General features: G+C 41.7%; 1 protein-coding gene across 1 annotated transcript; it reads left to right on the top strand.

Annotated features, from left to right (window-relative positions):
- Positions 1-871: 871 nt before the first annotated feature.
- Positions 872-13,313, top strand: LOC119167923 (uncharacterized). The gene is made up of 7 exons (XM_075866985.1): positions 872-1,065; positions 3,126-3,305; positions 5,074-5,133; positions 7,750-7,863; positions 7,963-8,058; positions 10,335-10,520; positions 13,172-13,313. Exons 1-7 carry the CDS (start codon positions 1,002-1,004, stop codon positions 13,204-13,206), a joined length of 735 nt encoding a protein of 244 aa, XP_075723100.1. The 5' UTR covers positions 872-1,001; the 3' UTR covers positions 13,207-13,313.
- The last annotated feature ends 298 nt before the right edge of the window (positions 13,314-13,611 follow it).

A 13,611-nucleotide genomic window follows, 5' to 3' on the forward strand; every position in this document is an offset into this window, starting at 1 on the left:
TGTTTATTGGGTTCTGTCACTCTGCATCAAGTTTGTCTTACAGCAAAGCCGTTCAAGCTGGCGGTAAGGCTCTTTAGGTCCGCACTAAACTCCGTTGGTGGGCGACGCAGACTGCGCGTGAATGCCATAGAGCTCCCGGAAACCCACAGGCATTGATTGTAGAATCTAGCGAAGAAGCAGGAAAGCGAAATAAAGGTGAGTGGCATGGTGTGAGGGTGTGGAGGAAGTAAAAGAGCAGAGGGGTAAAGGGCATATGTGCCGCCAATCTCTTAGCGTAGCATAGCTAAGCAGAACAAGCGAGTGAACAGGTGAGTGAGGTTGAAGAATGAGAATGTGAAAGTTATGTTGAAACAAAGATTGAGGGCAAGTCGTGGTATAGTATTGCGTAATATAGTTTAGCAAGGGATAGGAAAGGAAACTGGATTGAAGAGACTGATATTAGCTAGATGATGAGGATACAGAGGAGGTGAAGGGGTCAACAATAGAACAGCCATATAGAGTAAAAACAGCAAGAAGTGGAAGGAGAGTTCCGGGGCAGAATTATTGGTGTGAGGGTTTGATGACAGGAAAGGTGAAGAAAATACTATACTTAGAGACGCAGAAAGAAAAGAAAAACAAAAGAAAGTGGGCTATGTCAAAAAATATCAAGGAAAAAAGTGAGCAAGCAAAAAGAAAAACTTCAGGAACTCAATGTGTTTTTTTTTCAGGTACTTGCACTTCCTTGGCAGTTGCGCTCTTCACTCATGTTCCACATACTACCCCTGTTTTCTCATGTATTGAGGCACCACATAAATCTTCCTCATGAAAGGCTGTCATGCCTGTGTCGGCTAGCTTGAAAGTCTTTGCAGATGCTTTCCTTTTTTAGGTCCTTAGGGCACGTATTACAAACCGTGCTGGAGACTTGCAGTTGTCTCGCAGCGCACACTGACGGAGGAAGCAAACCCGGCAGTAATTCAAGATTGTTTCTTTCGGAAAAGCATTCTAAACAGCATTGGGTAGGAATGAGAATCCCCCTGCTACCTTTCTTTGCCTGCTACAATGTCATGTACTTGGCACCGGTTAAAGGTATGTACTCGCAAACACCGCACCTGCATCCATAACTATCTATAGTTTCAACACTTCTCTATCTTTATCCCGTCGTTATTCACATTTGCACAATCTCACATCTCGAAATTTGAAGTCACATATCAAAACTATTTTCCTTGAAGTAACGCTGGATGTAGAAAAAAACACAGCACAGTTGGTGACTCTCAAATGGCCATTTGTTGCAAGAGATAAATAAGATATACACAGGAGGATTATTTTACCTCACACTTAACGATGCCATCCCCGACGCCGACACTGCAGCTCTTTAATGCGGTCGCGTTGAAACTAACAGCGATCTGTTTAAACCTATAACAATAAGAGAGCGAGCACATGCGACTATGAACTCTAATCTGTACTACGGAAGCCATACTGACACAATGTTGCGGATTCCTTTGGGCTCCTCTAACCATGTAAAGCGACGACAAAACGCCCGGCCTGCGCGGAAGGTGCAGCACAGTCACAGCGAAAGCTAGAAGAAGCCTTTCAGAACCTTTCGAAACAATCATTGAGCAACTAGTGCAAGTCCACCTACTTCATGCCTACTGGGGCATTAATAGTGAATTCTTTGGGGTATAGTAGGCCGTCATTCGCTACGCTATGTTTCGTCATTCTTCTGAGAAGTGTGGTACCCGCTAAACGCTCGAAAGGAATTTAGTGTCAATTGTTCATGCAGTGGCTGACGACGATGAGAAATTATGACTGAAGTGGGTATGTGCCACAGTTAATAACAGAACAAGAAGAAGCTTTTTTATTGGGTTGGAGCATTGGACGACCCACTCGTTATGCTATTCGCATTGTGTAACAACTGGTTGTTCCATCGTTTTTTTTAAACACTTTATAAGGGATGTTAACGCAATTACTTCCCCGACATCAAGCCTGCCTAGGGCACGTTTGCCAGATAGTCCCAGGCGCTGGTGTGGCTCAGTGGTAGAATATCGGGCGGGCACTCAGCGAATCCGGGTTTAAGCCCCACTTTGTCATTTTTTTTCTATTTTTGCGTCATGTGGTTACGACCACTGGCGGTGGCGTCGGCGGAAGCGGTGGCAGCAGCAGCGGACAACTGCGCGTGACCCGAGTTATGAAATCATAAAACTCTCACTGTTAACTACGCGTGGTGATGCCCTTTAAAGAGCGGCCTTTAAGCCATCTTGCTAGTGAAATATACGTGTCCTGCTTGTTAAACAGGAAAGGATTAGCACAAAGAGCGGAGGCTAGATCTGTGTATACCTTTATAACACGCAGTGCTGTCGTTCACGAACATGCCAATAGTGAGGTTACCATCCACAGTCTATTTGCCAAAGCAAGGGTGAGACCGGTTGAAGGTAGCCCATCTAGCTGTTTGCGCATGCGGCAAACCGCACCTTAAATATTTAAAATCGCTTATCGGCACATGTGGCTATGCGCATAATATGCTATAGTTTTTTATATCTTTTTGCTGAAGTAGTGGGCAACCGTATTTTTATCGCTGTTATGAGTGCAGTGGACCAATAAGACACACTCAAGTAGATAGCAATATGAGTTAACGCATTCGAAGCACACGACACAATTGGGCCTGATGAATTCATGACTCTGTGTATGGGTACATATGAATATTATCTGAGCGCGTCGCAATCCACCAGGTAGCCAAACGCACAACGATTTGGCACCAAAATGCTCGGCACACATGTGGCAGGTTTTAAGCAAAGGTGCGTGCGTTCTGTCCTCAGGACGTCACTCTGGCGTAATAGTAACACACACAGTAGAAATTGTATTTATTAACGTGCAAACTTACTATCTCTACCATGTATACACAAATTATTTCTATTCATTGAATGATTGTAAAAAAAGGAGGAACAACGTAATTTCTCACTGTATGATGCGTTAGTCACAAGGCGGACATCTTCGCATTGTTGTATATTGCATTTCGCTTCTGTAAATAGCAACTTGCACCAAATTTCTATTGATAAATAATTGTGAATGAGTTGTTTAGAGCATCTAGACTGAGCACCACCGAATAAGTCTGTTAACACCCCTTACATGTATAAAGTTGTTTATTCCAGTGCGAGCAGCAGCACAAGGCTGCTTCAGGATGCCGTCAGAAGGCGACGACTGTGACACACAAACAGATAGATGGTATTACAACAAAGACGAACTGACATGCTTGAATTTCATGTACGGAGATTGTCCGCAACCTGGCAACAACTTTGCATCCGTGCAGGAATGTGAGAATGCTTGCAAGGGTAAGCGTGCTTATGTTATCGCCTGAATGTTGTTTTTCTTAGTCGTTCTGTGCACTTCAAAACGTGTGTGGCTGCTCTTATTGCTGTTACACAGATCTCCTTGTTGTGATCATCATCTCTTACTATTTAGAGAATTCATTACACATTATAACCGAAAGGATTCAATACAAAGAGCAATAAAACGCACACAGTCTTTTTATGGGTATACGCTTTCACGTCTTTGCATTTCTTCAATGTTTTTAGTGTGGTATCATACATTAAGCAAACTTTACGTGTGGTTATAGGGTGAAAGCAGTTGCGAGTAATTAGTGATTAAGCCACAGCTTCAACAAATAGCCAAGTTATGAAATGAAAACGCGTCAGTGCTTGATGACGCGCTTCGCTATTTATAGGCCTACATTTTCTTTCTTCATTTGTGTTGGTGCCTTTAGGTGAACTTCGTGACTATGAGGAAAATTCGCGTAAAAAACATGATGAATAAACTTTACACTGTGTATAATGTTTGCGAAGCATAACACCCGCAGAACAAATCACTTTGCAATATTGCGACACTCTAGCAGCGTCTGTAACTATAGCACCCTTCCAACCTAGGAAAGAATTAGTTTTCAGGAATGCTCCATCCATTCAGTGCGGTCTTTATTGATACCCTTATCGCTGAATAATAATACTGTATTTGTCGAGAAATCTCCTACTGCATCGGCATTGCCGGACAACATATCCAGCGTACTCACGAAACTATGCATGCAAATACAGAAAACTAACACCATGTATATAGAGTGTCTATTCCCGCTACAGGACCATACACCACCTATATGTTATATACAGCTCTGATATAGTTACCTACGAGTTACTGCCGGCAGATATTCTCCTGGTGTGCATTCTAAAGGTATGCGCACTCCCAGATATCATGTAAACTGCACATAGCAAGGATCCAATGCAAACTAATGATTTAGTTTAAGCAAACAAATATCTTCTTTCGAACCATTCATCGTCCACCTTAGGTACACTTACGGGATTTCTTGAAAAGCTTGTCAATAGATATCCCACTTATTGTTCATAACCATTTTCTTCACTTGTGCATTATATATTGTAATTAACGCATCACAAGAATCCTTCACGTGGCAAGGATTGATGAAAGCCTTCATTGTAAAAATAAAATCAAACTGGTTTCCAAAGGTTCTCTGATTTCTAGCGGTTTATACCGTAGCATGACTGACAAACGTTTAGACGACACCTTAGGCAATTACATTACTCTTGTTTTTTGCTATGTGAGTAGTTACACGACTTTTTGTAGTAGCGACAATGTTGAAACCATGGTTACCTCTTTTAGCAAGAGGTTTTAAAGATACGGAGGAGGTTTGGAACGAAACTACAAAAGTCTAACCTTGAAATCTTTGTAGAGAAGCATCCGTGCTTGAACAGGTTTTCAGTGTTTAGAACAGACATATGGATTTTATAAGATGTCCTTAGTTTATCCTGACCACAATACACATGTCAAATATACGGGGTTGTTAAATAGGCTGAAATCGAATGGCAACACGCAACGTGAGATCTACGTTGAGTGTGTAATGCAGAACAAGAACATAACAAAGGGCAGATGTCATATTCACGTTTCTAATCGCATAGTATAGTAATGCCACCACAACTTCCATAGTACATGAAATATTTCTCAGGCAATGCTCTAATGTACGAAAGCCGCAGTTCATGCGAAAGACCGCAATCTTAGCACATCTCATCTAAAAGAATCTAATTGGCTATTTATTCGCAGGCGCAGGAAAAGGACCACCACAGGTCCCTTTGCCTCCTTCAAGGCCACCACAAAGAGGCGGTAAGGAAACAGCGAAACGCAAACAGCTAGAAATAAAATTTAAAAATTCGAGTCAGCTTGTAACAGCACCATAGAATCAGTAAAAAATGAAAGGCTCTGAAAAACTTCATACTGCTCACATCATGTAAAGCCGCTTATGTAAACATTCGTTTGTAAAGCCACTTATGCAAAGCCACTCATGTAAAGCCACTTATGTAAACATTCCTCATGATGGATGCTCAGCATCCATCATGAGGAAATGAACACTTTTTCTTATTCCTCAAGAACGCGCAGGCTGGAGATAAACTGATTGTGGATGAAAATTGGTCATGTGACCCACCTATTGAATTTCATATTACAGAAGAACGTACGTAATGTACACAGGTAGGGAAGCATCTGTGTAGATGTACAAAAAGAATAATAATTTAGAAGGTAAAAAAAAATACATGTAGTTAGTTGTAGGTGGCTTTTCGTTTTGAACCCATGACGAAATTGGTGCATGAAAAGTTGGAAAGGATAAAATTCACAATAATAATTGTTAGGCTTCAACGTCCCAAAGCCAGCTGTGAAAATGAAAGACGCCGTCGTGGAGGTCTCCGGAAACTTCAATCACCCGGGGTTTTTTTTAACCTGCAGTTCAATCTAAGCACAAGGACATCAAGCATTTTCTCTTCCTCTGAAAGTGCGACCGCTGCGGCTGGGATTCTATTTTATGACTTTGGGGTCAGCAGCCGAGTGCCCTCAGCCTCTAGACTGCCGTGACTGTTGAAGGGATGATTTTCTGCAAGCGCATGTGGCTTGTGGAAGTTTTGTGGAAAAAGCCGTTGAGTATCGGTAAAGTTTTATGTGATATCTTCTGAATTTTCCTCTTCTCGTGATGGAATCTGTCAATCAAAATGCCAGACAAATTCCCCTTTTCCTGTTTTTAGGGAGGTGAATTTAGCTTGCAGCTTTGACGCGTTTTTTGTATATTTGCCCAATTAATTGACTATTACCATCATTTGGACAATTCCCTAAGTAATTGCCCCACTTGTCCCACTCGTTCTTCCATTCTATTGCTTGCAGTAAGGGGTGTTAAAGCTTTCCTAATACTATGTACTTCTTGAAAGTAGGCAAATGTTCAGGAACAACGTGTGTACTCGATGATATAGATATAAAAAAAAACAAGGTGAGCCAAATGTACAAAAATAAATGGTTGTTGTCTGCGGTGAAGTGAGCTTCACAGGAACTGACTACAATGCTATGAAGGCTCATAAAAGACACAATTTCAGGTGGTGTCCTGCCGACGCGATGTTCACACTGTTTTCTTCTTCACAAATTAAGAAATAATACTCTGTGTCACGTGGTTTTGCCAGTCAATCCCAAATATTAGTTGACACGATCGGGAGATAGAAAAAGGAAAGAACCACCTTACTTTATCATGCCTAATTCCCTTCCCCCTGCAGGGTAGCAAACTAGAAATTTTCTTCTTGATAACCTTCCTGCTTTTCACTTGACCTCATTCTCACTCTTTCTCGGGAGATTGTGCCTTCATGCCACAGTGCGACACCGTTATCCCACTTTTCGAAAAGTCAGTGCGTTATAATGTCCCACGTTTTAAGTAAAGCAGTGTTTCATTCTAATAAAGTTTGTTTCCTACACACTTTGTAGTGATTATCAATATATCATAGCTAGTTTTTATATTACCGCATAAAAAAAGGCGAATCTACAAAGCGTTAAAGAACACCAGGTAGTAAAAACACCTGTGACTCTCCACTACAGTTCTCTGATAATCATGTCCTGGTTTTCGATTGTTAAAATCCAGGAAATATAATTTTTTCCGCAGTCGTCGTCAACCCTCCAGAGGGAAACCTTTGCAAGTTTACGCTAGTTTATCTGTGGTTGTGTAAGCACATCCGAGCAGGTCCAAATATGATTGACGTTCAGAGTGTTCACATATTCACGTTATTTTTCTCAACTTAGCTTATTCCGGGGGAAGCACCATGTATCTGTTCTTACATATCGGCACATCGAAAGTGAGATTTCAAAAAAAAATGTGTTAGAACAAGCAACGTGGCTTATTTATGTATAACGCAGTGTTCACCACGCAATGCTGCTTCATTGCACCTATGGAAGGTATCAAAAGGACGTGCTGGCGCAATGAATTTTGAGCAAAGTATCTCTAAATACACAAAGACTATAAATATTTTAATGATATACCTATGGCGTATTTATATGGATTTTTAGGTTCATGACGCTTTTTTAGATGAAAAAAATCAGGCTAGATACAGCCCAGTCCCAGCAACACCACTACAATGTTTTAGCCAATAAATACATTACTTCTGTTGCTGTATTTGTGGACATGTAAATATTAATCCAGCCTGTCTAACTACACTTGCCACATTAAACGTTCGCATGCTTTAAAACGAAAAAATGGCCGTACAGAGCTGACCGATGTCACAAACCAAAAATAGCACTAACTTAACTGCCGGGGATAGCAATGTGTTGATGTAGCAACCACGAAAACAACGATCTTGCATCTAAGTGGTTACGTGAGTCGAGAACTACGAGGACGAGCTCTACCTGTGAAATGTCCATAGTTTAAGGAGCGTGCTTTTACACAAGTGGCAATATTCCAAAACTGACACAAACACGCAGGAACCAAGCCACCAAAAGGGAAATGGCCACCTGGTGGTGGTGGTCAGCCGCAAAAGCCTTGGAGGCCATCGGGAAGACCAGTTCGTCCTCCAAAGAAACGGCCATCATCGAAAGGTAAGTGGGAGCACCTGCTGGAAGCAAAAGAGGCGAAATAAAAACGGCGCATAGTGCAGCCAAAGACTTGTTCATTATTGATGCGACACATATGCACAGGGCCCGAAGAAGAAAATGAGACCGTGGCGAAACGACCTGGAGGGGGTAGATGGCCACGGCCGAGACCACGTCCGAGACCTCGTCCGCCAAAGCCGCGTGAGTACAGTAGTAAAGCAATCTGGCACTAGTCTTGTGAGGGGACTAGGTCATAGAAACCTCTTGTAAAAAAAGGCGGATCCATGCAGTTGTCAAGCTCGAGAAAAGCTAATTTTAGTTTTACAGGCATGATTGACATGACGCATTTACTGACATCGACAATGGCACAACCTCAGAACACCGTATTCTTTGTGGTGACGGTGCGCACTGATAGTTTTTATGACGTGTGGTGCCAATGTACGTAAAATTGCCGCTTGTGAGTCGCCAACGGAGTCACAGAGCGGAGCAGCTGTGGAAACATCTTGAAGGTTTACAAGAGGACGTACCGGAAAGACGATACCATATCGTGCAGTCAAGGAAAAGTAGGAAGCGCAACTAGCTTTCAAAATGGTTTGTTTTATTTTTTCAGGGTGCACTCATGCCTACCTGTATACTTTATAGAGTCTTGTGCGCTTCACACTTTATTTCAGGAAAATCAAACTATTGAAACATTTATGTGTCAGTGTCTTTTCAACTGTGGTGGCATATGTTTGTTATTATTATCTTGAAGAGTAATAAATGCACGCATACCACTCAATAAGCTCTGAGTGGACCTCCTGTCTGATGAGAAAAAAAGTGATTTTGAGGAGCCCCTTGTCCCCACCTACATCTGAAAAATTAAAAAAAAAACGAAGGCTGCTTAATAGTGCCAAGGCAAAAAAAAGCAGTGTGGAGCTGGAGGGTGCTCTCAGTTTCCCATTACTTTTTTTTTCTTTATTCATCTCAGTCTCACAGTTTGTCTCTCAGTCCATTTTTTCTATGTCCTTTTTTGCTCCATACATTTAGATTTCTGTCTTTCTCTCTCAACACAATTATATATAAACCTACCCTTTTCTTTTTCACACGCTCTAGCTATTTCCCAATTCTTCTCTTTCTCTCTCTCTCTCTCAACACAATTATATATAAACCTACCCTTTTCTTTTTCACACGCTCTAGCTATTTCCCAATTCTTCGCTTTCTCTCTCTCTCTCTCAACACAATTATATATAAACCTACCCTTTTCTTTTTCACACGCTCTAGCTATTTCCCAATTCTTCTCTTTCTCTCTCTCTCTCTCTCTCTCCCTACACTTTCCCCTTTCTTTCTGTGTGATACTTTACAGTCTTCTGTCAATTCTTAAACATTTCTCTCACTGCTCTTTCCCGCCCCCTAGCTGTACAACCTATAAATCAGGCTATCAGCTGCACTCTGCTAGCGTACCTGAATAGCCGAGTTGTTGCGATGCTTGCCTTCCGATCATGGGTACGAGCATTCGAATCCCACCCGAAGACCCTTTTTTCTCTAAGAATTTTCTTTCTTTCTACTTCTTCCTTTATTTCTTTATCTCGGCACTTGCTCTTTCGCCCATCCGAAAGCACTTGCCGGGTGCATATGATCAGTGATCGAAGAAGTTCACGACGAGGGTGCGGAGAGCGCCTACCGTGTTACTGGGATGCACGCACGATAAAAGCCAATGCCATTCTCACTGATGATAGTGTGTGGAAGCGCGTAATGGCCGAACAAAACCATAGCAGCTCCTCTGTTAAGAGAGCTCATTAACCTTATGTGACACACACAATGTACCATTGTTTCTGAATGCCTTAAGTTTTCATAATGTTAAGCTATAAACTAAGCGACAGTATATGAAATAGTGAGAAATATAGAATAAATGATGATCTCTTTATGCCGTTAAATTTTTGTTGAACATTAATAATCATGCAGGTGCTGGACCACGAGTATTGATTTATTTCTTTAAAAATGCAAGTTCACGACCCGCTGAAATACATAAAATATATATAAGCTGGTAGCAAGCATTCTTTATATTTTTTTTCTACCGAAACGCTAAGCACTCGATGTCTTGTTAAATGCGCCTAATTACTTCGTTATATTCGACGTCACGTTCAACCAGTCGTGGTATAGAACTTTAGGCTACAAGAGTGCTCAATTTGACATTAGTTTAAACTTCGTAGCCTCCGTCCTGTCTGTTGCACACAGAAATCGCAAAGGAAGTATCGTGTCTAAATGAGGGCACCATGTCTTTGAGCGATGGTTTACTCCGAGGCGATAACTGTCTCAGCAAAAGCAGCGTGGAGAAACGGTATGAAAAAAGATTGCCTGCGATGATATAAATTGTCACAGCAGGTGCAACAAACAACCGTCATAAAGCACTCTACTACATGGCTCGTGCTACAACTTGAATGAGAATGATAGCGGAGATGGTGGCAACTTGTGAATGAGTAGTTTTGTTTATACTTCAGCTTCGAAACATCCAGGAAGGGGAAGCTGCGCGGCAAGACTGAGGAGGAAAAAGGGCTGCTCTGGTTACGAAGGCATGTGGTTCAACAATGGTGCTTTCATGAGTTGCTCTCGTGTGAAAGAAGGGTACTGCCCAACAGTCGGCGAATTTTTCGCATCGTGCGAAGAATGCATGAGTAAATGTCGACGTAAGTATATCACAACATTTTTTTTTCATCTTACTCCAACTGATCTTTTAAACATCCGTTCACATTGCGCAATGGTGTCCTTTTCTTGACACCCCCCCCCCTCTAAACGAACCCTGTATATTGCCTCAACGTAGAGGATAGCAGTTGTGAACAAGAGATCTGCAGTTTCTTAACTGACATCGTCATTGAAGATAACAAATTGTAACAACCGTGTAAAAGGCGTAATGCGACATATTGCCATTTTATTAGTTTCGATCGTGTAATACAGCCAATCATTACAATCTCGTTATTGGCTGTATGACGGCGCTATCAAAAGAACGTTTAACAAATATAGCATATACTAATTCATACTACTTGTTTTATGTTCTGCTTAACAGCACAAATATTCGTGTCTTTACTTTTTCAACAAGGCTCGGCAAGAAACTCGAATGAAATTGTTGTAGACCGATTCAAAAACACCCTGTAAGGGAGATGCTAACGTTTCATGTAGTACGCGTAAGCGTTTTTCGGCTTACTGGATATGCCCATCAAGTAAAAAAAATTATAAACACTTTGTAAATTTCAAAGTGTTTAAGGCGAAAGACTGTGCCCGTTGAGATTCTTCAATGAATGATTGTGGCTAAGCTAAAGGGGGGAGGGACGCATGCACGTGCAAGCCACCTCACTAAGTTGCCTGCCGCAATGTGACGCCGGACGAAGGAGCGTCGCCGCATGCCACCGTACCTTCACGTTCTGTTTGAGAGATGAATGCCTTAATACAACACGTAAAGGTGGCGCTTTGTGAAGGCTCTCTACCCTTACTTTCTCGGTGAAGGTAATAGGCATACTTGAGTGGTGAAATGCTTGAGCATTTGAGCTATTGGGCAACGCCATCTGAAAGTGTCGTTGCTTAGTACTTTTCCGCTCAAGTATTTCGGACAGAAGGTTGAGTAGCGAAGGTGAAACATGCGGCCACGGTTCTCACGGCCTGGGTATCGGAGTGCCCTCTGTTGTAGCTTTTGGTTTTTCGGTCAGCAATTTCAAGAAATGTGCTCTTCTTGCTTCAAATTTGGTGACGTTAGTTTAAGGGATATTAAGCACACCTAAGGGTTTATTCGGTGTGGAGCTTCATGAAGTTGTTAGTATAATCGCACGCTATGTGTGTGGACAAAACCTAAAGTGAAGCTAGTGCAAGAGCGGAGACACTTCGGGGTAGTGATCTCTAGCATCTGATGGACGCCCAGACTTAGCTGGTCACCACAAGTAACAGGCATTAAAAGATTTCGTCTGTGCGAGCCGCGATTGCAGTGTTTCCCGTGGTTCCGCGTGCAAACGACCACAGAACTTATCCGGCTGCTGCCTCGACTGAACAGGGACGAGGATGGGTGCTGTGCGATGAAGCATGTTTTTCTAATGTTCACACATAAGTGCTACATTTAAACAATGGTTAAACAGGTAGCAGGGCGTCTGAGCTTCACCTTCAAGGAACCCCGTCCGTCAGGAAGGATAAAAAGCACTGTGTAGTTCTGTTATAAGTTCGTGAATTTTCTCTCGGATTGTTGCCAGGAAGTTCAAAACAAAGGAAGGAAAATGTAGCTCTTGCCTAAAAGAATAATCTAAGTTCACCAATTGCCATAAAGTTGCGGTAGATCGCATAACGCTAACCTGTTGTAATATGTACATAGGACCGACTGGCCACTTTAATACAAGTAAAAGAGCATGCTATCCCTCTAGGAAAATAAAAACTTTTCAAACTTGTCTGATTGTTGTAAGTAATGACACTGTAATCCCGTGTTTCGTGATACAGATATTTTGTTTGTAAACAAAGACAAACTAAGACGTGAGCTTACGGATGCCGTTAATATAAATTGGTATGCAGAAAAATGCATCAAACAAATACCGGTGGCTCTAACAGATGAGAAGTTCATTTTTTAAAGTTCTGTTTGGCCCAATCTTTTCTGTTCGCGTGTCATACGACTTACGCTGCAGATGCTCCGTGCTTGTTCTCGCGTATTTAGATGTACACTTCCTTTCAACATAAATAATCTAGAGTTAGCGCTCATTTGCCTCTTTCTTGTCTCTTTCTTCTGTGCATGAGAAATGCATTAGCATATAGCTAACTACGACGTCTGCGTATTACTGTCATGAGACGCCGTGAGAGAAGAATATCGTTTGTTTGCGAGCGTAAAAGCGCACTGCTATCCCAGAAAGAAGAAGTCACCTCACGTACTTTTTGACTACGTGGGCAAAAAGCCGAGAAACGCTACTACTTACGAGACCTAGTTATAAAATTCCCATTTAGATGTTTTGCAAACCAATTTATAACTTTCCTTATTGTCAGGATTTTCTAGCCTGTTACCTAATTCAACATGCATAATTAGGCACATAGCCAGAAAATAAAAAAATAAGATATGTTTTTCTTCATAGAATTACGTTTGCTAAAACAGCATCTTATTTTCTATTTTGCACTTCTAAACGATCCAGCTTTTAAATAAATCTTATTAAGGGGAGATTCTCGCTAAAGCCTTCTTAACCGTCGTTGATGGCCTGTGTAATTGAAAGTTATCACTTGCTTTTTCTAAGTCGGCAATTTTCTAGTCAAGCGATTTTGTGTACATCACGTGGATGTAACTAAAATGCGTGTTTTTTCCATCAACATGCAAAACACATAGCGCGACAACTCAAGCAATGCCAGTACATGACCTGAACTTGCCCAACGAGACAGCGGCAACATGGATGCAATGCCTACCACGTATTTGCCAGTACGACGACCAAAACGAGACAAAAAACAATAAATAAAACATGTACAACGAAGCGGTGTCGTTATACCTCGCGCTTTTTTCAGTTTATTTATAATCTCTGAAACACTCACAAAAACGTTAGAAAAGACGGTTAGTTCCCACTGTACATTGATGTCATGTTTTAAAGCCGGTCCTGAAGCGGAAAAGGCACTATCACAAACTTTCTAAGGACAGCTGCACATAATTTGCCAGGTTGCAGTCACTACAAAGTGGTAAGTGAACCTTGGACATTCGAAATAAGTGGTGAATACAGTTTTATTTTGCGTGGTACTATACAAATCCCATTCGCTAGAAACGAGTTCATGTGTGCT

This window comes from Rhipicephalus microplus, chromosome 6 (assembly GCF_043290135.1).
Source record: "Rhipicephalus microplus isolate Deutch F79 chromosome 6, USDA_Rmic, whole genome shotgun sequence".
Lineage (NCBI taxonomy): Eukaryota > Metazoa > Arthropoda > Arachnida > Ixodida > Ixodidae > Rhipicephalus > Rhipicephalus microplus.